The following is a 21,740-nucleotide window of genomic DNA, read 5'->3' as shown; positions in this document are numbered from 1 at the left end:
ACAGAAGAAATGCAAGTGACAACAATTACAGTGGAAACTAGAAGATTTCAATTTATTGAAGCAGCCATTTACAGTCCTCCAAGACACAATATAACCAATGAAGTTTACAAGAATTTATTCGACCACCTAGGAAACAGATTCATCATAGGTGGGGATTTTAATGCAAAACATATAAGTTGGGGCTCAAGATTGAACTCTCAAAAGGAAGACAGCTATTTCAAGCTATAAATGATAGCTTGAAGTAGTCATGAGTTACACGGTTTTCTAATTGTTGGGATTGGCATCTGGTGGAAAAGCGTGTTTTCCGCTGCAAACAGTAGTACTTTTTACTCTTTTTCCGATGACGCTCCAGCCGTAAAATATGGACTTACAGCCTCCAACTAGATGTCAATTTGAAGCTTTGGAAATATTCTACAACACTGTGCCAATAATACTAGTGTGTGTCCACTGCAAATACATATACAGGGTGGAAAGTGAAATATTGTCTCGAAAAATGTATATTTCAAGTTTTTGAAGTTGAATAAATAATGGAAAAAGTGGTCGAAATAAGATGATTCTCTCGATCATCATTGTTTGGTTAATTCTGAACACTTTGGTGGTAAAACCAATCTGATATCTCTTACAATAACTGAATAACAAGCGATATAAAAATCTCTGTTAATAATAACCGCCATCTTGTATTTTTCAATGATGTCGAATATTTTCGTTATTTCCATCATAAATATTCTTTTTCGTCTTGTTGTAACGAAGAGATTGAGACCATTTGAAAGTCTATATCTTGAAGTAGTCATGAAAAAATAGTTTTTATGGTTCTAGATTGTTACCTCATGCATATGGAAAAACGCACCAGAAATCATGCAGGGTTTTCTTTGGAGGGCGCTTGAGAACTCATTCTTCGACGTATAGCGCATAAAGATATATAGTTTCAAAGTTGAAAAAACGCTCTAAATTTCATAGATTTAAAATTTCTCTGTATCTCTTGCACTGAAAAAGTTATAATGGATTGAAATTTGAACAAATGTATAAAAAAAGTTTTTGGGCTTTTGAAGGTTATAAACAAACATGCGTTTTAGTGGAAAATTTTATAGAACAAAAATTGTAGAGGAAGATTTTAAAAATATTTTCGTCTAAAAAAACCGTTGAATATCTTGAACGGTTATTGAAATACAAGCGATATAGCAACACCCTGAAAATTTTGGCGGCCATCTTGTTTCCGAGGTGTTTGTCTGTGATCTCGACTTATCATCATCACGATCCTTATTATGCTAGACCTAACGAAGAAATTGAGACATCTTCCATGGCTGTTACTCAAAAATGACCACGGAGTTCCTTATTCATGACATTTGCGCCCGGACTACATCAAATTGAAGAGAATTTAATGTTCTATAAGCTCATAATAAGCATGGATTTTTCTGATCGATGTTCAAAAAGTTATAAGAGTAAAAATATAATAAAATTGGAGACAAACGTGATTTTCCCAAAAATAATACACCTTCAAGAGTGGATATCTCGAAAACTAGAGAAGATATAGAAAAAGTTGTGAGATGAATATTGTAGGAAATTATGTAAGCTTTAATCTTTTATAATAGTTATGTCCGTAATGTACTTAGTTTTCGAGTTATATGCGAGAAACAAAAAAATGGTACCTTTGAACCACCCCCACCTCCTTAGCACAAAGGGTAGAGGTGGGGACTTCTGATATGTCTTCCTCATTACCACCCTAAACAGAACTGCGGGGTCAAAAATTGTCTTCCAAACTTTTCCCTCTATAACCTTTCCTTGACTGGGACTATACATATTATAGCAGATATTATTATAGCACATTAATAAATTACCATAGCATTTTTATATGATGATTAAATAACTTAATTTTCCAATAAATGGTGTGCGAAGAAATATGATTATTTCAAAGCATTTAATTCATATTTAGGTGTTTTTTTTATTATTTTGCAGCTACATTCCCTTGGAGTTCTTGGTAGTCCGAATTTGGACTTTGACTCGGATTGTGTTAGGCTGTTGGAAGTCCTTTATGAAGATCATGGTGACACACTTGCTTTGCAATATGGTGGCTCTCAACTTGTCCATCGAATCAGGACATATCGGAAAACCGCTCCCTGGACTTCGCAGGGCAACGATATAATGCAAACTTTGAGTCGATATTACAGTAACACATTCTCAGGTAACTATCGTGATTTAAATGATTTATTCTATCTTGAAATTTATAAATTCATTTGTAGGCTAACACGAAATATACTAGAAGTATACTTCATGAGATTTAAACTTACCCATTACGCATTAGAAAACAAGATCTTTTCAGTAGGTTTTCTTTACATAATATGTCTTCAATTTACCACCAACCTAGCAAAGTTGGTTATGTTTGGAAATTTTCCTCAACTTAGTACCAATATTATATAAATTAGATTGGTTTCATTCGTAAGTGCAAAATCTCAATAGTGTGAGTATTTCAAATTTTCGTTATTTGTGTTTATCATATCTTATTATCTAGAAATCATTTGAAATTACATACACATTCAAAAAATAATAGACTATTAACATATTGCCATTTGAAAGCCAAAACCAAACCTTCATAATCTTTCCTTCACATTTTAAACCTAATTGTAAAAAACCGTTTAGGTTATGTTCATACATTAGACAAATTGAAATCTCGCAGTATTGAGGCACTCCCAATTATAGTTTGTGTAAAATAAGTTTAGACTTGGCCCTCCATCCGAAGAAATTACAGAGTTGCCAAATCGTGTAAAATTTCAACTTTCTCAAATTTTCAATTCAATTGGATGTAGAATAGACTATCATCCCCGATACCCTAGTAGTACTAAAAAAGCTTCAGGGTTGAAGGGTTAAAAGGAAATTCAACTTTTATGATGAAATTGGAAACATTGTAGCGAAGATTTGTCTTTATTTTGAATATCACTTCTCTCAGAATCATGGGGCGTCGTAATGCGTAATAATTTCTTATCAAATTTACGGGGAGAATATCTCCAAGTACGGAAAATAGTACGGTACATAGTATATTAACAAATATTGTAGCAAACATAGTATAATATCATTTTAAATCGAATTCATATTATATCTATTTGTAATGTTGATGATGTGTTTGTTTTTTGAAGTGTGAATAAATTGTTATTTTGATGAGTGATAGTAGCTTAACCTAGATTTTGATTTGGACTGTAGTATAAATTTCAAAAGGGACAGTTTTGGGCATAAGCCTGGTGTGTCTCCTCATATAACTGTAAAAATAATTGTACGACTGAAAAATGAATAAATAAATATAAACTATAAATTCAATCTTTCGTTACAAATTTTCTATGCTTTTACACTCCAGAGCAAAGCTCGGTCCCCCGATATTAATAAAGTTAATCAGTATACTCTGGAGCTGATAGAGCAAATAATAGGTTGGACTTCCTGCATTTTCTCTATAAAACACACTTAGATTACTTACTTACTTATCCTGGCGCGACAGCCCGATGTGGGCTTTGGCCTCCTCCACAATCTGCCTCCAAGCGTCTCTGTCTGCTGCCTTTCGCCTTCAACCTTTCACTCCCATCGTTCTCAAGTCTCTCTCCACATCCTGCATCCATCGAACCCTCGGCCTCCCTCTTTTTCTTACAGCTTCCCGTTTCTTATACAGCATTCCTTTTTGCATTCGTTCATCGGCCATTCTTTCAACATGTCCAAGCAACCCTATTCTTCTTGCCTTGACGAAACTGAGAATATTTCTACCTTGCAGGATGGCTTCTATTTCGGCATTCTTTCTTATTCTCCATGCACCATTTTCATGTACTGGACCGTAGATCCTCCTAACCAGCTTTCTCTCAAACACCAGTAACGCTTTGCAGTCTTCTTGCAGGATCGTCCATGCTTCACATCCATATGTGACAACTGGTCTTATGAGCGTTCTGTAAATCTTCATTTTTGTGTTTCTACTTAAGCAGTGTGTTTCTCATTTGAGGAGTTTTGACTTGAGCAGTTTGCCATTTGCAAAGTACGCATGGTTGCCAAGCATTATCCTGCGTTTAATTTCCAAATATATTTTATTTCTACAGTCAATTTCCGTTCCTAAATATGTGAAGCTTGTGACCTTTTCAAACGTGCTTTCTCCTATTTTGGTGATTCCTGGATCTCCAAGTCCTCTGGTGTTCATTTCCATATATTAAGTATTTTGTTCGTTTACCTCAAGGCCTACTATCTTGGCTTCATTCTTGATCTGTAAGAAGACTTCCTCCAGTGACCGCATGCTTCTTGAAATAATTACAATATCATCTGCATACCCTAAGACCTTCGTCATTCGATTTGTGATATTGCCTCTCCTGTCAACGCTCTCCATGGTCCTCTGAAGAACAATATTGAAGAGTAGGCCGATAGTACATCACCCTGTCTCACACCATCAGTTATTGTGAACTCCCTGCTCACTCTCCCTTCACTCAGAACCACACCTTTTGTGTACCTCAGGGTCATTTTCACTAAGTTTGTCGAGTTCCCTATTCATGGTATTTTGGAATTTTTGCCTAATTTCTGTATCTGCTAGCTTCTCCAAATCCCATTTGAACCTATTTTTCTTGGGTCCTTTATCTGCCATTGATAATCTCTGGATCACTGTTGCTCTCACCATAAAGTGATCCAATTTGGACCCCTTGCTGCTCTGACATCTTCTATGGAGCTAGCCAGAAAATGATCTATCTGGTTCACGGTATGTGTTCCCGGCATTTTCCATGTGCCTAAGTGAATCTTTTTATGTTGGAATTTTGTACTGGCAATAGCAAGAGCCTGCTCCTCAGCCAGTTCAGCAAGCATTCTACCATTCTCATTGCATTCCTCGTGGAGGGTATTTTTTCCTGCTACCTCCGCTTAGAAGACCTCTTTTCCTATCTTAGCATTGAAGATATCTTTATATTCATGAAGGAAGTTCCTATAGAAGAGAAGCAAAGAAAGTAGCAAACAGAAATATTATAGAACATTTGGAAAATAAGTCAAAGATTTTGTGGAACATTGGAAATAAGAGTAAACAAAAGAGGGGAGAACTACCGCAAATGAATATATCTCCTGATAAATGTAACAGTTTTTTTTGTAAATACAGCTGAATAAATAGAGAAAAAACATGTCAAAAACTATAGATTAACATCGTTTTAACTACTAGAAAAGAAGAAAAATCTTAAAAGTATTGAGAAGTTCAGATTAAATCCTGTAACAGAAACTTGTGTTTTGGAAGTTGTAAAACATATTATGTCTTCAAAGAATAGTAAGGCTCATTATGGACTGTCCAATGCTCTAATAATATTATAGACTGTATTCTAACCCCGTTCACATAATCGTGTAGATAAATTTTGCAGAAGGGAATGTGTCATTGCTGAAGGGAAAACTCCCCCTTAACACGAAGAGATTTCATCAGATTTGAATTAGTAGCTAGGGAACAATAAACAAATGAGGTTTTTCATACATGCTTGGTTCAGTTTCTACTTTAACCTGATGGATTTCTTCCAAAATCTTCCATGCCAAAATTATTATATAGTCAATTTATTCAGCTGTTTCTACTTTCCTTGCCCTATTACCATAGGTAAGGAAAGTATTGCTTTCTAACTATTACCATAGGTAAGGAAAGTATTGCTTTCCGAAAAAAATTAACGGTACCCCAATTTCTATACGTTTCGATGTCCCCTGAGTCCAAAAAAGTGGTTTTGGGTATTGGTGTGTGTGTGTGTGTGTGTGTGTGTGTGTGTGTGTGTGGTGTGTGTGTGGTGTGTGTGTGTGTGTGTGTGGTGTGTGTGTGTGTGTTGTGGTGTGTGTGTGTGTGTGCGTGTGTGTGTGTGTGTGTGTGTGTGTGTGGTGTGTGTGTGTGTGTGGTGTGTGTGTGTGTGTAAGGATCCGACACGAACAATTTCGATCGAATGCAATTCAAGATGGCGGCTAAAATGGCGAAAATGTTATCAAAAACAGGGTTTTTCGCAATTTCCTCAAAAATGGCTCCAACGATTTTGATCAAATTCATACCTTAAATAGTCATTGTTAAGCTCTATCAACTGCCACAAGTCCCATATCTGTAAAAATTTCAGGAGTTCCGCCCCATCTATGCAAAGTTTGATTTTAGATTCCCAATTATCAGGCTTCAGATACAATTTAAACAAAAAAATTTGAGTGGAAAAGATTGGCATAAAAATCTCTACAATTAATGTTCAGTAGCATTTTCACCTAAAATTGAAAATAAGCTCGAAATTAGAGAAAATAAGATTATTCAATTGCAAACTGTTGGCAACTGTTGATTCTATTAAATCATTCACTATGAAGAGATATCAGACTTCGTGTATCTGCAGCGCTATTGTCCTGTCACCAGCTGGCTCAGATCTTACAAAAGTAAACTCGAGATGCGCGGGAACACTAGCGTCAGTTGATCAATTTTCATAACGGCAAGGAAATTTGTGTGAGTGCACCACACCAGATTTTTTTTCATTATTTTTACTGAATTTGTGAAAATCTAAACACCGCATCTGTTTGAAAACGAAATACAAAACCTGTTAAGGACCATCTGAGAACTTTGTATGTATGAGGCCCGGTTGCACAAAAGCCGGTTAAATTTTAACCGTGATTAATTTCATAAGAACCAATCAGAGATGGCCTTTTTGATTGGCTTCTCTGATTGGTTCTCGTGGAATTAATCACGATTAAAATTTAACTGGCTTTCGTGCAACCGGCACTGAAAGTCGCATTCGTTATCGGCAATGAACAGAACAATATGGAACTTTTAAAATGTAAAACAAGCCTTAAGCTTGTTGAAACTGGGTGAATAACGATCATGAAAGTTTTGTCAGGATTATCTGATAAATTTTCCTTGCTTTCTCTGCAGATGCGGAAAAACAGCATGCTATGAACTTATTCCTGGGACTATTCATTCCAGAAGAAAATCAATCACCGATTTGGGAAATGATGACAGACTATTATCTTCACCACTTGTTAGCAGTTGGAAAACAAACACGTCGGAGGTAATCTATAATATTTTGAAGGAAAGAATTGGCTTATACATGTACAGGATATAGTCCAGTCTCGAGGTAGTGAAAAATGCCGTTTGGGGAATTAATTTCGAACAAGCTAAATTTTTCGTGCAATGGTTCTGGACAGCTTAGATACAAAAAGTTGACCTAGCTATGGAGTATTTTTCAGAGTTCCCCAAAAACCACGGATTCTCGGTTCCTTTTCCAGTTCTTTGAGATTTCGCCAAATCGAGCCATTGGAAAGAAAGACACTCCTGCCTTTTTTTTAGATAATATTTCAAATAAAATGAAATAATTCGTAGCTCTCTATCTCCATTGAATGCTGAGTTACAATTTTTTTAAATGAGTCAAATTTTTGGAAATCCCGAAATTTGGAGGAATTTTAGTCTTTTAACATCTATATCTTCCAATTTCAAATTATTATTAAATTTATGATTCAAAATCCCTCTGGGCTTAATTTTGTGCTCTACAACCTGAGACCAGTTAGACCGACCCATGACTCTCAATGGTTGCGAGTTCAAGACCAGTAAAACTCTTTTTTTTTTTGTTGCGAATTTTCAACTCAGATAAAGATTATCCACGTAATTTTGACAAGATAATACATAATTGATATATTCTTTGATGCTTTCTTAACATAAGATTGGATTTTACAATTAAAAAAAATTCCCAGTGCAAATCACGGGTTACCTGCTGGTACACAAATAAAATTCACCTAATATATTGTACTTAATCATTTTTAAATTGAATTCGATATATATATATATATAATAAATTCAATAATATTAGTTACATACTTTTTCATTTTTCAAGTTTTTCTTTTAATTTTACTGCTCAGTGAACGTTATGGGGGCAATAATGGGATGTAGTACCTGGTACCCTCAAATATGTATATTTTAAAATAAATAAATAATTGTATAATATTACTTGTCTGGAATAATAATTTATTATTATGTAGTGATGTGTGGTTGGACGCCATCCTCAACTAATTTTGATAAGTAATAATAGGTGATTTTTTCACAAGAAAGTGACTTATAAAAAGCTTCTAAATCCACTTCTCTGTGTATGGTAGTAATTGGTAAAAGATATCCCCATCTCAAAGCGTTACAAATACTTTTTACTAGCAGGTAACCCGTGCATCCTATAAATAAACGTTACTTTGCCTATCAAATATATTTTAAAGATCTTGATTCTTTTTTTAGGTAAAGCTCGTTGGACAACAAAATTGACTCACTCCTTCGTCTTTTTTCAGGATATAAAAATAACATTGAAAGTGCATGATAAAAAAATTGTTGTGATTTATCATTTAGTCAGCTGGAATTAATTGCATGCCGTTTCTGTTATCTTTCCATTCATAAAAAAAAGCTGATGCTATTTGGGAGTTAGACCTATCACACAGAACTGTCCTTTATGCGCAGACACATGATTTCAGCTGAATAATACACAACATATTTAATTTATAAGTAAGTGTATATTTAAACTTGCTTCCGTTAACGTCTATCTGTCTGCCTTTCTATTGTGTGTTTGTAACATACGCTTAATTATTAATACTACTTGTGATAGAAGTTGCTATGACGTTGACAAATTTGTTGCGACACTTTTTTTTGTTCATAGTGTTGAATGTTTTAGTAGAAACTAAGAGTGTTTACGAACACTTGATTATCAATGTAGGTACTCATTTATTTCATTTTTGTATAATTTATTGGTATCTTTAAATTTTGAGATCATTGAAACTGTTTTAGATATCCATGTGCGGGCTCAGCCATTAATTTTCATTTGCGAAATCATGTATCACACGACCACGTTCCCATTTGAAAGAATGAAGTTGGATTCAAAAAGAAGCTAGATTCGAAATGAAGTTGGATTCATATGACGGATCCAAAATGACGGACAAAAATTTTTTTTTTCAAATCGAGTAGGATCCTCATGGAACCTATTGTCATATCATACTTCCATAATACAGTTTCCATAATAATTCTCACTAAGCCTGTATAATTACAAGTTGCGGATTTCAGAGATCAATACAATAGTTTATGATGAGCGAGTTCTCTAACCCAGGGGGTCACTAGCTATTACATATTAAAATATTCTAACATGACCATATCATTTTCTCTCTGTGTTGTAGTAAATTTGATACCTATTAATGAATAAAAATACATGAAATTGTCTCTGCCATCCAAGTAATTATTCAATGAACATAAGTAGTAGAACCTCGATAATTCGTAGATCTAGCTTTTACTACGAATTATGGGATCTAACGAGTTATCGAGGCTGTGAATTATGATATGTTTGAAGGGACGGATTCAAGGATCCAAAGGTTTAAAGAACCCCACATGTCAACCGGTGCTTATTGTGTGTCCCAAGTACGTTAGTTGGGCAAACCAGTACCTGTGTCCTTTACAAGATCCAGGAGTTTTTCCCTATACTAACATCTTATTCATCACCTGGTCTCTTGCAGCCAAACTGAGCCCTCCTCTTTGCCCCTAGTCTCTCGCAATCCAGTGTGATATGCTAGGCAGTCTCTTCAGATTGATTGGTCCCCCTGACCTACGTGATTTCCACTCCTGGCCTTCTTCGTAGATCCTTCCGCTGAGAAAGTGATCGCCAAATTGCCTCTAGGGCGCCTGGCCACCCTCGAAACAGCCTTTTGAACCACATTTGTGCTTGGAGTCTCACCCATCTCTGGTCTCTTGGGTTTTTTCTTTTTGCCCCTCCAAAACTTTGCAGGGTCAAAAGTCTCTCACCTCTCCCAAGAAGTTTTGCCTGAATGGCCGCCCTTCCTTGAGCAGTGATGATGTTTGGTCTCTCCACCCGCAAACTGCTCGGTTGCTCTATTGCATCCTTAGGCATTTCTGCAGTCTCTTGCTCTTCTGGACTTCTGAGAAGCTCATCCTCCCTCTCTAGTTGTGATGGAGTGATTGAGCTTACGTCATCCATGTCGTGATCAGTGGAAGCCTTCTCAATGTTGGTAGCCTCTACATAAGAGTGGAAATATAAGTTATAGAATTTATTTAAAATAAATGAAGTATCCAGTTGAATGTAATATTCCTTATGAACAATAATTATAGATAATTGAAGAAATAATGCATTTTCCTATAAAATTTAAGTTTTAGTGGAAAATGTTGACAATTTTTAATGATACACTCCAATTGGTTTCCCTAATAATTTTTATTGGGCTTGGAACTCATCTTCGGTTCTGTACTGTAGGCTACCACACAATTACTGAAAACAATTTGAATTTTATTTTCGTAATGTACTGATTTATCAAATGCAATAAGATGTTTCTCGGTTCAGGGATTTCATGCCACACTGTGTGACAGACTTCTCTCCATTCACGGTGCGTGTGCGTCCCGGTCGCAGAAGAGAAGACACAGCCAAAGTCATGAAGAACCCGTCACTTACTGGCCAGAGCTCCACCAGCAGTACTACTTCCAGTGCTAGGTAAGTGACTAGGTAAGAAGGAATATCCTCATGTTTGAAAATTGTGAACCTCTGGTAACGCTATCTACTGTTACGACTCTGTGGTATTACTCGAACTAGCATCTTGAAAGATATACTTGTTTAAACGGTGAGACTCTAGCATCCCATAGCTTAATGACTAAGAACTATTTGGACGATCGGTTTGAACTAACAGTCAAATCTGGCACAGCATACCCTGATTTATAATTATTAAATATCGGGGCACCGAGCTTCGCTCTGGAGTACAAAAGCATAGAAGTATAAAAGCTTAGTTCATATTTATTTATTGATACACGACAGAACACAATTCTTTCAAATTGGGGAAGGACCAACAAGCACAGCCCAAAACTGTTTCTTCTCCGAATTTTGATGTACCGGTATACACTATTAATACGGTAGTCTAAAAAGTAGGTTATGTTCCATACACTTTTTAAGTCCAATTAACAGTCCAAACATTTGAAAATAGGAAAGTTCAAATTCAGATTCCTACAAACCAAATTGAATAACAAAATAACACTCACTAATCACTTAAAACTGTAAAATAATGATTAACTTTAAAAATTTTGATATAAGTACTTCAATTTAGAATGATAGGTATATAATGTTTGTTACAATATTTATTAATATAAATGAGAAAATAATTATTGATCTTAAATAAAATCATACCTTTGGGCATGTAAACAAATCAGATATGTTGATCAAGTCGATTAGTTTCTTACCAGACTTCTCGTGAGATGAACACCTGAACATAGTACTGTCTCACTCCCACACACGTACTCACATCTACTATTATCGACAGACGACAAAATTATCATATGTTTTTCCAAGAATGAATAAATCCTTTTCATGTCCTTCGGCGAGTTTTTCCATGAATGAAACCATGTGCAATCGAATTTTTATATCAAGAACCTCCTATATTGAAAATTTCATCAAATAGTCCAGTCAATATAGACATAAAAAAGGGGGTGTTCTTGCAATTTATATTGTAGTTCTGATTTTTTAATATATTATTTGGGTACATAAGAGAAGTTCAGAACCAATTTCTTCATGCAAAATTTCCTTGTGCTAGATACAGAGTGGCCCAAAAACCTCGTATTTTCGGCTCATTTTCCAGTTTTCTGCTATTTCTACCAAATCTCGTAATCGGACAGAAAAATGTGCTCTCGCCTTTTTTTAGATCATAAAGTTCTGAATAAAATGAGATCATTCGGAACTCTCTACCTCCTATGAGTACTGAGTTATGATTTTTCAAAAATGAGTGAAATTTAAAGGAAAAATCAATTTTGATGAATTTTATATTTTGATCAACAATATCTTCCGATTGTTAACAATTAGATGTATAATTCAAAATCCCTCTGAGCGTATTTTTGTGCTCTACAATCTGAGATCAGGGAGAGCGCTCTATCTCGAATAGATTTCCAGGTACACCTGACAACAATGCTCCTTGTATTGTGAAAAACACCTAATTTTCAGCTTCAACCATCATCACCAACTACATTGTCTAATATGTTCTTGTTTATCAAGTTCCCATGACTCCTTTCAAGTAATAAATAGATATCTTCTACCCTCATCTGGGGCGGTTACAGTAAGGACCAATAGGACTAATAGTTCAGTCACTATATACATTGGTGGTTGCAATTTATATTGTAGTTCTGATTTTTTTATATATTGTTTGGATAGATAAGGGAAGACCAGAACCAATGCTTTCATGCATAATTCCCTTGTGCTAGATACAGAGTGGCCCAAAAACCTCGTATTTTTGCTTCATTCCCCAGTTTTCAGCTATTTCCGCCAAATCCTGTTATCGGACAGAAGAATTTGCTCTTGCCTTTTCTTAGATTATAAAATTCTCAATGAAATGAGATCATTCGGTACTCTATCTCTAATGAGTACTGAGTTACAATTTTCCAAAAATGAGTAAAATTTTAAGAAAAAATCAATTTTGATGAATTTTAGTTTTTAATCAACAATATCCTCTGGGCGTAATTTTGTGCTCTACAATCTGAGACCAGTTGAGAGCTCTTTCTGATGTAGATTCTCAGGTACACGTGACAACAATGCTCCTTGTTTTTTGAAAAAACACAGAATTTTTATCTTCAACGTCAATTATCACCAACGTTTAAATATCTTGGTAAATAATGCACTAGCCGCTGTTAGACCCAATTCGCACGGACGTCGGGCAGGGACATGGCGAGGACTTTTATCCTTTCTACATTTCTCCTTTGTAAATAAATGATCTGATGTTCACAGAAGAGAAGTAGCGTGGGCGATTACTTTCTCGCCCACCCCACGTCTCTCTGCCGTCTCTTGTGGCGTAGAATTACAGGCACATCACTTGTTCAAAATGAGAACGGACAATAAACCTGTTGAATATAATAGAAGACAGCCTAATAGAATAAAAATACCAGTTTGAAGCCACTGGTCCGCCACAAACATCCGTTCTGTGTGAATTGGGCCTTAAAGTTTGCATGCCATACGACCAGTTGAGACATCTAACTACAATACCAAGTAAGATTCATAGCTATACGTTATTTTGTTCTGTGCACGTTCACTGTCAAGTAGTGTATTATAATTTTTTTGGACCACTCTCTTATTTAGTTTAGCTCTTCACCAGTAGATTGATTGGGGGAATTTTCACACGATGGTATAGCATGATGTTGTGGAAATCAGTAAGAAGACAATAATTTTATAATAGTTTTGCTTGGCCTGAAATAATTTTGAAAGTTTGCAAATGAGATTTTATGTAAAAATATTATATTCAATTAATAAAATTATGTAGTATTGTTCAAACTTCCACAGTCTTGTAATCTTATAATCTGTTTGATATCCTTTTTCAATTTTGCCTTGTCTTCCGTTCTTGTCTACAGTTCAAGTATGGAGAGCGACGATGATGATATTGAAAGCAAGTGTTCGGATTCTTATATGTCTTCCCCAGCTAAGGATGCCAATTGCTATGGAAATATTGTAACATTCCAGTCATGTTTCCCCTCAATGAAGCAAACGTATGGAGTTGATATATCAAACCCCGGCAGGGAAGAAACTATAATGTATAAAAGGTGAGATTCTAAAAATACTTTATTGAATCAATTGGAATATTTCTTGACGACATAGCAATACAACGTTTGCAAATAATAGTACCTAAAAATTACTACTCACATGGCGTATTGCTTTCAGTCAAAATATGTGCTACCTGCCATGCCAATTGAATATTTTTTTTAGTAGCTTTCACTATCATTTAAAAAAAAATTGACTGCTATCGACAAAAAGTTTTGAAATTGATTCATCACTCATATTACTTTATTACTTCTACTATATCACTTTACTCTATGTTAATCTGAAGTTTTCTACTTCAAACTTTGATTATTACTGTAGTTAAGGATCATATCAACAGGAAATCACTCAACTTCACATCAATCACCGGAGTAATCTGTCAACACTAGTTTAATTAGCAGATTTTTTTTATATTAGGCTTAAAAGTATCAAAATAAATATTTTGAATTATCTTGTATTATCAAATAACAGTTAAATATGGACATTAACGCCAATTAACAAATCAGCGTTAGTTTTACGGATTCATTTCCGTTCCACAAAGATCGGTTAGTTTTTAATTCCGATTAAGTTTTCCGGATATCTAACCAAGATTTTAACGGTTTCACAATCCGGCAACACTGTAATTTATCCAACAGTGATGTTATTAAAATTATTATTCTAAACAAATGGCAAAAAAGTGAGGTTATGTTATTGAAGGGATGGCTATTTGTTACATATGCGCCATAAAAATGTTCTGTCTGTCGCCGGTGTCATACTATCTGTATCTGTTGCAGTTTTTAAAAAATGTGCTCATATCGATTACACTGAAATTGGACGAGTTTCTCAAATTATAGCGCTGGGGGAGTGGTGGTGAACATTCCAAGCCTTATATCATGGCTACTAGTTAATAAAATCTTGAGATCAAGGTATCAAATAAATGTGCTCGTTATGCTTTTCAAGAATATCCAGTTTTTAAAAAATGTGCTCATCTCCATTACATTGAAATTGGACGAGTTTCTCAAATTACAGCGCGGGGGGAGTGGTGGTGAACGTTACGCCAGCCCCACCCACTCAAGGGAACGATTTGAGAATGGTACCAAAAAAATGTGCTAAAAATGTGCTCTCAGAATACCCACTTTAAAAAAATGTGCTCATTCCCTTGTCCTAAAAAACACATTCAGTGGGTAGGGCCAGCTTCACGCCAGCCCCACCCACTGAAGCAAATGATTTGAGAGTGGTACAGAAAAAATGTTCTAAAAATGTGTTTTTAGAATATGCACTTAAAAAAATGTGCTCATCACCCTCACTGTGAAACCGAGAGTTTAATAATGATGAGGGGGGTGGTGGTGAACAGTCTGAGCTTAATATCATGGCTACTAGTGAAGCAAATCTTAAGGACAAGGTATCAAATGAATCTGCTGGGTATGTATTTTCAGAATATGAAGTTTTTAAAAAATGTGCCAAATGCATGACTTTGAAATTAGTCGAGTTTCTGAAGTTACATGGTGGGGGCTTGTTTGTAACTAGACAAAGCATTTCATCATATATTCCAATATATTTTATCGTCGGCAAATTATAAAACATGATATCTGACATTTTCTCAATTTTGAAAGTGCTATTCTAAACTCGATCTCCTGAAGGCATTCAATCTTCAATGTTTTTTCTAGTAAAAAAATTTCTTGTTCCATTGAAAATTGTTGAAAAAATAAAGTTGTTCTAAGTAAATAAATTGCAAGCTGTTTAAAAATCAGAAAATCAAATATAATAAAATACTGCTCTTGAAATAAAAAAATATATTCATTAAATTTTACCTTTTCTATGCAATGATACTCAGTGCCTTAGTGGAAATTCTTCAATAGTAGGATTAATTATCAAAGTGAGCAATATATTATAATGATTCATTATAACCCAATTACATAGAAGGTTACAAATTATAATTAAATTTCCATGATCTACTTTTACCTACTTCGAAAAGATAGAGGATGTTCCGCCGGCTATGCAGGTCTCAGTCTTGCTGTTAAAACCAGAAAGGCTTCTTGATCACTCTAGCTGCCACTTTAAAAAACAGGAAACCCTATTTTGTCTTTATCTCAAGTGGAAAAGGTTGAAATGTAAAATAATTCTGCCTTTTTGAAGTGAGGATGAATAGAACACAAATAATAGGAAGATTTTTTATGAAATGAAAAAGGTTTTATTCACTTAATAATATTTACAGAAAATTGTATTTGTATTTTACAAAATTATAAACTTATTATACAATTATTCCCAATATATATATATATATATATATATATATATTTAATTCACATTGAAATCATAATTTTAAATATACACACATAACAAATATATGGGAATCGAGTTCATGAATAAATCTTTAATTGAGTTTTCAAATTATTTCCGTGTGTCTTGTACTTATTTATTGTAATAAAAAGATTCAATCCTGTATTTACTCAGATTCCTTCAAATATTCAAAGTATTCCTTTGTGTATTTTGTTCCTGTTATTGTATTGAAGCAATTTGTTTAATTTTTGTAGAGAAAAGAAATAAATACTGTAATCATTTATATAAATAAAATAATGAATGTAAATTAACATTCACAGAATAGGGAATTAATGCTTGACACATCATCACTCCTAAAGAGACAATCGAACTGATTAATTTGAAATTTCTATTGTTACCGTATCGAATTTATAGAATGATACTTTATAGAATGATTTTTAGAATGGAACTATCGAAGTTAGACTTGATCTATTTGTACTTTCAACAGACCCTTGCGGAGCAAAAGTTACACCTGCTCGTAATCAATAAAAGTTTTCTCCAATTAACCTGTTTCAACAATAATTCTTCCTTAAAACTCTTTCACTTTAGCAGGAAGGTTATTTCAATAGTATTAGTGAAACACAAATATTGAATCAATACATTTGACGAATTTATAACATTTCACATGGACATGTAAAAATTGTAAACAATTATACACTATTGAATTGTAATTTTTAACATTTCATTAGTTTAACATGAGTTTGTACACACAGTTAATTCAATTATATCATTTTTAATGCAGCAAAACTCGATATCCCTAGCATAATCCAGTCGTCATGTTCAGAATACAACCACCCCAAAACTCCCTAAATATGGATCAATATCTTTGAACTATGGAATTATCATTGTTATTAATTTATCACATGATTTTTTAATTATGTGACTCATGGTTTCTCCTGATTCCATTTTGTGTACAGTTTTTTGCCCATCCTGAATTTTTTTAGAATAGAAGATAGAGAGTTTTGCAACTGGAAGAGTCATTTTGGAATCGCTTGAGTTTGATTTTCATATCTATTCCATCAGTCCCTGTTTGAAATAATGCATGAGTGTTCTAAATATTTTCCATAAATATATTCTTCGTTGGATACCATAACAGAGCCCCGTAATACTTTTTCCATTAGTATTACATGACAGCATACATTAATGACTCTCATCTAAATCTATGTGAGTAACCTATCATTAAATTTTATACAAAAAAATCAATTCAATACACTTCAGTATTGAAGGCGAGGACCAAAAAGAATATATTTTAAAACTGATACAGGAATAGTTTTTAAACTAAGTGGTATCAGAAAAATAGAAATAATATAACAATAAAATTTTTCAGAAATTATTTTGTTTAAATTATCGGTAAAAAATACAGGAATTGTGATGAGAAAGTATGCTGGAGTGTATCATTTTATAGTGGCTATGAAGGACGCGCAAATCAAAACATTAAAATAAACATGTATAATATGTAAAAAAGGAATTTTTATAATCAGAATGTGGTTACCGTGATATAGCATACGGTAACTATTTATATAGAGTTAGTCATATGTATGGGAGCACTTCAATAGGTCGGGGATTGTTGTAGATATAATACTGTAACTTCCAGGATAAGCTATTGGTCGAATACTCTATTTTTGATATACAGCAGAATTTCAACCCCTGATAAGGGGGTGACTTAGGGGTTGTAGCTCGAATATTTTTTCAATGTAAACACCCATTGTGTGATAGATCATTTCAAATGCCTTCTTGAAACAAGAAAATAACATCAATAAAAATGTTCTAAGATACTTGTATCCAAAATTGCGGCTGAAGTTTATTCAATCCTTCCAAGGCCAAGGCCTAAAACTTCAATCAGCCGCAATTTTGGATATAAGTGCAAAAAAAACTTCATTCTATTTGAAAAGATAAGACTTGTCCTCCAGTTTACATATTCGAACAAGTATTTAATTTAAAAGATGTTATCACTAGGCTTGTGAACAATCCACAAATCCTCGATATCAATCAAAGTATTTCAAGTGGTGAATTGGATCTATGTTTATAATTAAAATTTGTCCAGTTATGAATATTGATTATTGTAGATTATTACTGTACAGAGTATTATAATTAAAATTTCAATAAATTACACTGCTCGAATGACATATTTCATGTGTCCATTTCAAAGTTTGAACTTTTCAAGAGAAATAGAATCTAATTTAGATCTGATTTCCAATCAAAACATAAGAGAAAACACTCATCATATTCATTATTTCAAAATTACAAAATTGGCAAGGTAGTTGGATAAAATTCAGTTTTTTAACATTATTGCAATTCCAAAGGCTGAACAGAACAGATTAATCCCTGCTTTCCTTCAACAAGATCACAGTACTACTATATTACTTACTATATTGTCAAATATATATATATATATATATATATATATATATATATATATATATATATATATATATATAGTATCTGTGAGTTCTATCAGTTTTCAGTAGACCGGCTCCACTGTTTGCTCATCAAAAATGAAACCTTTCACAATCAATTATGACAAAGTGGAGCATTTAAATACATATACACATATCATTCACATTTAGAGTTTGTTCAGGTAATTATTGTATCATATTATTATTATTATTATCATACAGATGAATAATTTGATTCAATGATGGATAATATGATTTGTTTATGATTTAAAAAATGATAAGAAAATTTGCCATTTTGTCACATTATTTCATCAACTGTAGTTTACTTGCAGAATAAATTTATTGTGATTTCATATTAGTTACCGATTATGTTTTTGGTATTACAATGTAGATATGAATTCTTTAAGAAAAAATATTCTAAGACTTTCACATTCTAAATAGTATAAATGAGGACATGCACGTTAATTTTTACATTTCCATCAATATTTATAACTGTGTCTCTTAAATCATCATGCATTTCCCAAGCTCCATTTCCTCTTAGTTCATACCCCCGGTAATGGCCAACATCGGTATCTCTATTTGGTGGTATAAAACCAACAGCTCCTCTCAAAATGAAATTGATATTTTTGAAAAGGAAGTTTCTGGGAATGTCTTTCAAAAAGCATTTCAATTCTTCATTGACTCCTATTTGTACCCCAGCATTGTGTAGTCTCTCCTCCTTATTCACAACCTCGATCACAAGATGTGGCCCGAAACGTGTGTGCTTCATTTTAATTCCTGAGCAGACCGGACCCTAGATAGAAATTAGAAAAATAATATTATTGTATAAGGAGCCACTGATCTCGGAAAGTCACTGAGCACTTGAATTACGGACATAAAATAGATTACTAGAAACCTTGAAAAATGCATTTAATATGTTTCTTCACACATCTGAAAATTCACAAGTGTTTTTAAATTTTCTTATTCATGTACTGTATACTGAATTCGTTGATAAAAACTTTATTTGATTTGAATTGAATCCATTCGACAGTGAATTTCAAAATATAACAATCTCAAATCAGAGATATTCACAAAATAAAGCTGTGCTAAGAAAACTCCTCCACCTGCGAGCTCATAGCAAATCTTCGAGAAATCACTGTTTTTGAGCTGTCGAAAATGTTCCATTAGAAGAAGAAATAAGTGCAATGGTGTATTAATGTGAACAGAGGCCATTCCTATAACATAGTATGTTTCCCATTTCATCATGAAGATTGAAGTAGATAAGTACATTGAGTTAATTTTCTATTTAAAATTGTTGGTAATTTATTCAATTTTTACAATATGAAGTATGAACTTCCCGTACACTCTGTAGAAGTACGGTACCCTATAATCAGGAAATCATAAGTGAAGATAAAACTTTTCCAACTTGTAACAATCTTATTGTTGGTTCTCCAGCTTTATAAGAGAAAAATAGTGGATTTTGAAGTAATATCGGGTTCAATTCACACAGAAGTGAAGTATGACATGAACGTGTACGGGAATTTTTGACTGCTATATGATCTAATGAGTTCTCCAGCTTTACAGCTTACAGCTTACAGCTTTTAAGACTAAACGTCTTACAAGAATATAGTGCCACGTCGCTTCTGATTGAACCATAATATTATGTTATAACAGTAACATGGAAGTGATAGAAGTCAGCATTACATCTTGCCATACACACTTCTATATTAATTGGGCGTAAGGGACAAGCTACGGTACTAATTATTATGGAGAGAAGACGTGCTAGTGAGTAGCCTAACAGTAGTACAGTACAATCAAACTTTGGAATGTTTTTACAATAATAATTGATTGTAACTTGAAGATGGAAATATACAAGGAGTTTCAAATATTTGAAAGAAATGTTAAATTACCTTCTTTGATATTTCTGGATCGTTGATGAAGTTCTCAGGGGAAACGTGACTGACATCGCCCATGGGAAGAAGACAAGTCGTTCGATCGTCTGTTTCTCCCGACAAGAGTGCATCCTCAATTCTCTCAATGGTGGATTCTTTGTCATCCACCATTGCAGAGAGAACTACTATCTCTCTCTCCTTCCCTCCTGGGCAGTGCGGTGATGAGCAATTATATTTCTCCGTCATTGAAGGTGGAAGTTTTACATTTCTCAGCATGTAACTGCTACTGCTTGCGCAATCCACCCTTTCAACACCTCCTTTCAAAAGTTCGTGTGGGAAGTATTTCGAAAGCAGTACAGCTCTCTTCATGTAAAGTGAATGATTTGTGCCTTTGCGAGCGAGTTCAACTGCTATCTCCATAATGGTATTCTCCAAATGTGATCGATCCACATAGTTCCTATAGTTGACACTATCGCAATATGCGATTGCCAATACCTGACAGGGCGCGTCAAACCCACATGTATTCGACAGTGTTATGTGTTTTGAACCAATTCGTTTTGTTTTTAAAGAGGGGTTTATTCCATTTTTCAAAACTCCAATTTTGATCTGTTTCGAATCTTCCAAGCATTGCAAATCTGGACAAGCCTTCCAATAGTACCCCCCTTTAACTCTCCTCTTTTTAGGAGGAAGTGACATGCCCATCCACCCTTCGAGAGACTGCGCTTCAAGCTCGACATTTTTATCATTAATTATGACAATGTCTTGTCTGTCTGTTATGGAAGTCCTCGAATACTTTGTCAATGCTGATTCCATTTTCTCATTTGAGGCTTTCTGACCAGTAGGCCTACTGCCCATGTAATTCACGCATTGAAAGCAAACTCTGCTTTGGCCAAACCCTTCCTCTTCTCCTTCAAAACTGACAGAACATGTATCTAGAGCATGAACTGGTTTTTTACAAAATTTGCAGCAATGTGCTCCACTAGGAGCATCACCATTGCTGCAAGCTGGACACGATAGGGAATTTGCAGCAGTTGATGTGTGGATTGTGTGTTGATGTTGGAGATGTGTATCTTTTTCTTTCCTAACATCTATCACCTCTTCATCTCCTCCTCCTCCTCCTCTTCCTTCTTCTTCTTCTTCTTCTTCTTCTTCTTCTTCTTCACCCTCTCGATATCCTTCTTGTGTTTCTTCATTGGTTTGTTGCTCAACTCTCCTGTTACTGATATTTTGGCTCTGGTAATTAGCAAGTTTCAAGGCTCCATCACTAATGTCCAACAGATCTTTAACAAAACTGTCCACTCTCATATTTTTTTTCCGAAGTAGAGTGTTTTTGAGAATGCCTATTTGTGTTTCGACAAAAGCTCCAACTGATCTAGGAAAAGGGCTCTCCATCTTACTTGGCAAAACTGAACACCACAGAGGGAGAATGAGACAGAGGTGTTTCAGCTTCTTTATAATCATTGGTGAATGCATGATGTTGTCTCGATCTCCATCATCTATCATATTTTCAATTACTTCTTCTTCTATCGCTTTCACCCATTCTTTCACACTTGGTTCTGTACTTGGTTCAGGCACGTCTGCAAATTGACTCCGTGTTTCAAAGGATCCTGTAACAGCATCATCATCATCTTCAAAATTCACTTCACATTCCTCTGCTGCAATTCCAG

The 21,740-nt window shown here is 34.4% G+C and overlaps 1 protein-coding gene across 1 annotated transcript in view; it reads left to right on the top strand.

Annotated features, from left to right (window-relative positions):
• The window catches only part of LOC111057159 (polyphosphoinositide phosphatase), a 99,868-nt gene that overhangs the window by 61,889 nt on the left and 16,239 nt on the right, over window positions 1–21,740 (top strand). The window contains exons 10-14 of the mRNA XM_039429406.1: window positions 1,954–2,179; window positions 6,857–6,992; window positions 8,741–8,748; window positions 10,277–10,439; window positions 13,325–13,513. Coding sequence (XP_039285340.1) covers window positions 1,954–2,179; window positions 6,857–6,992; window positions 8,741–8,748; window positions 10,277–10,439; window positions 13,325–13,513 — 722 coding nt within the window. The remainder of the gene's footprint in view (window positions 1–1,953; window positions 2,180–6,856; window positions 6,993–8,740; window positions 8,749–10,276; window positions 10,440–13,324; window positions 13,514–21,740) is intronic.

The sequence above is a fragment of the Nilaparvata lugens genome, chromosome 1 (assembly GCF_014356525.2).
Source record: "Nilaparvata lugens isolate BPH chromosome 1, ASM1435652v1, whole genome shotgun sequence".
In the NCBI taxonomy this organism is placed as follows: Eukaryota; Metazoa; Arthropoda; class Insecta; order Hemiptera; family Delphacidae; genus Nilaparvata; species Nilaparvata lugens.
Note: the sequence above shows the minus strand (reverse complement) of the source record. Positions and strands in the feature narration are given on the sequence as shown.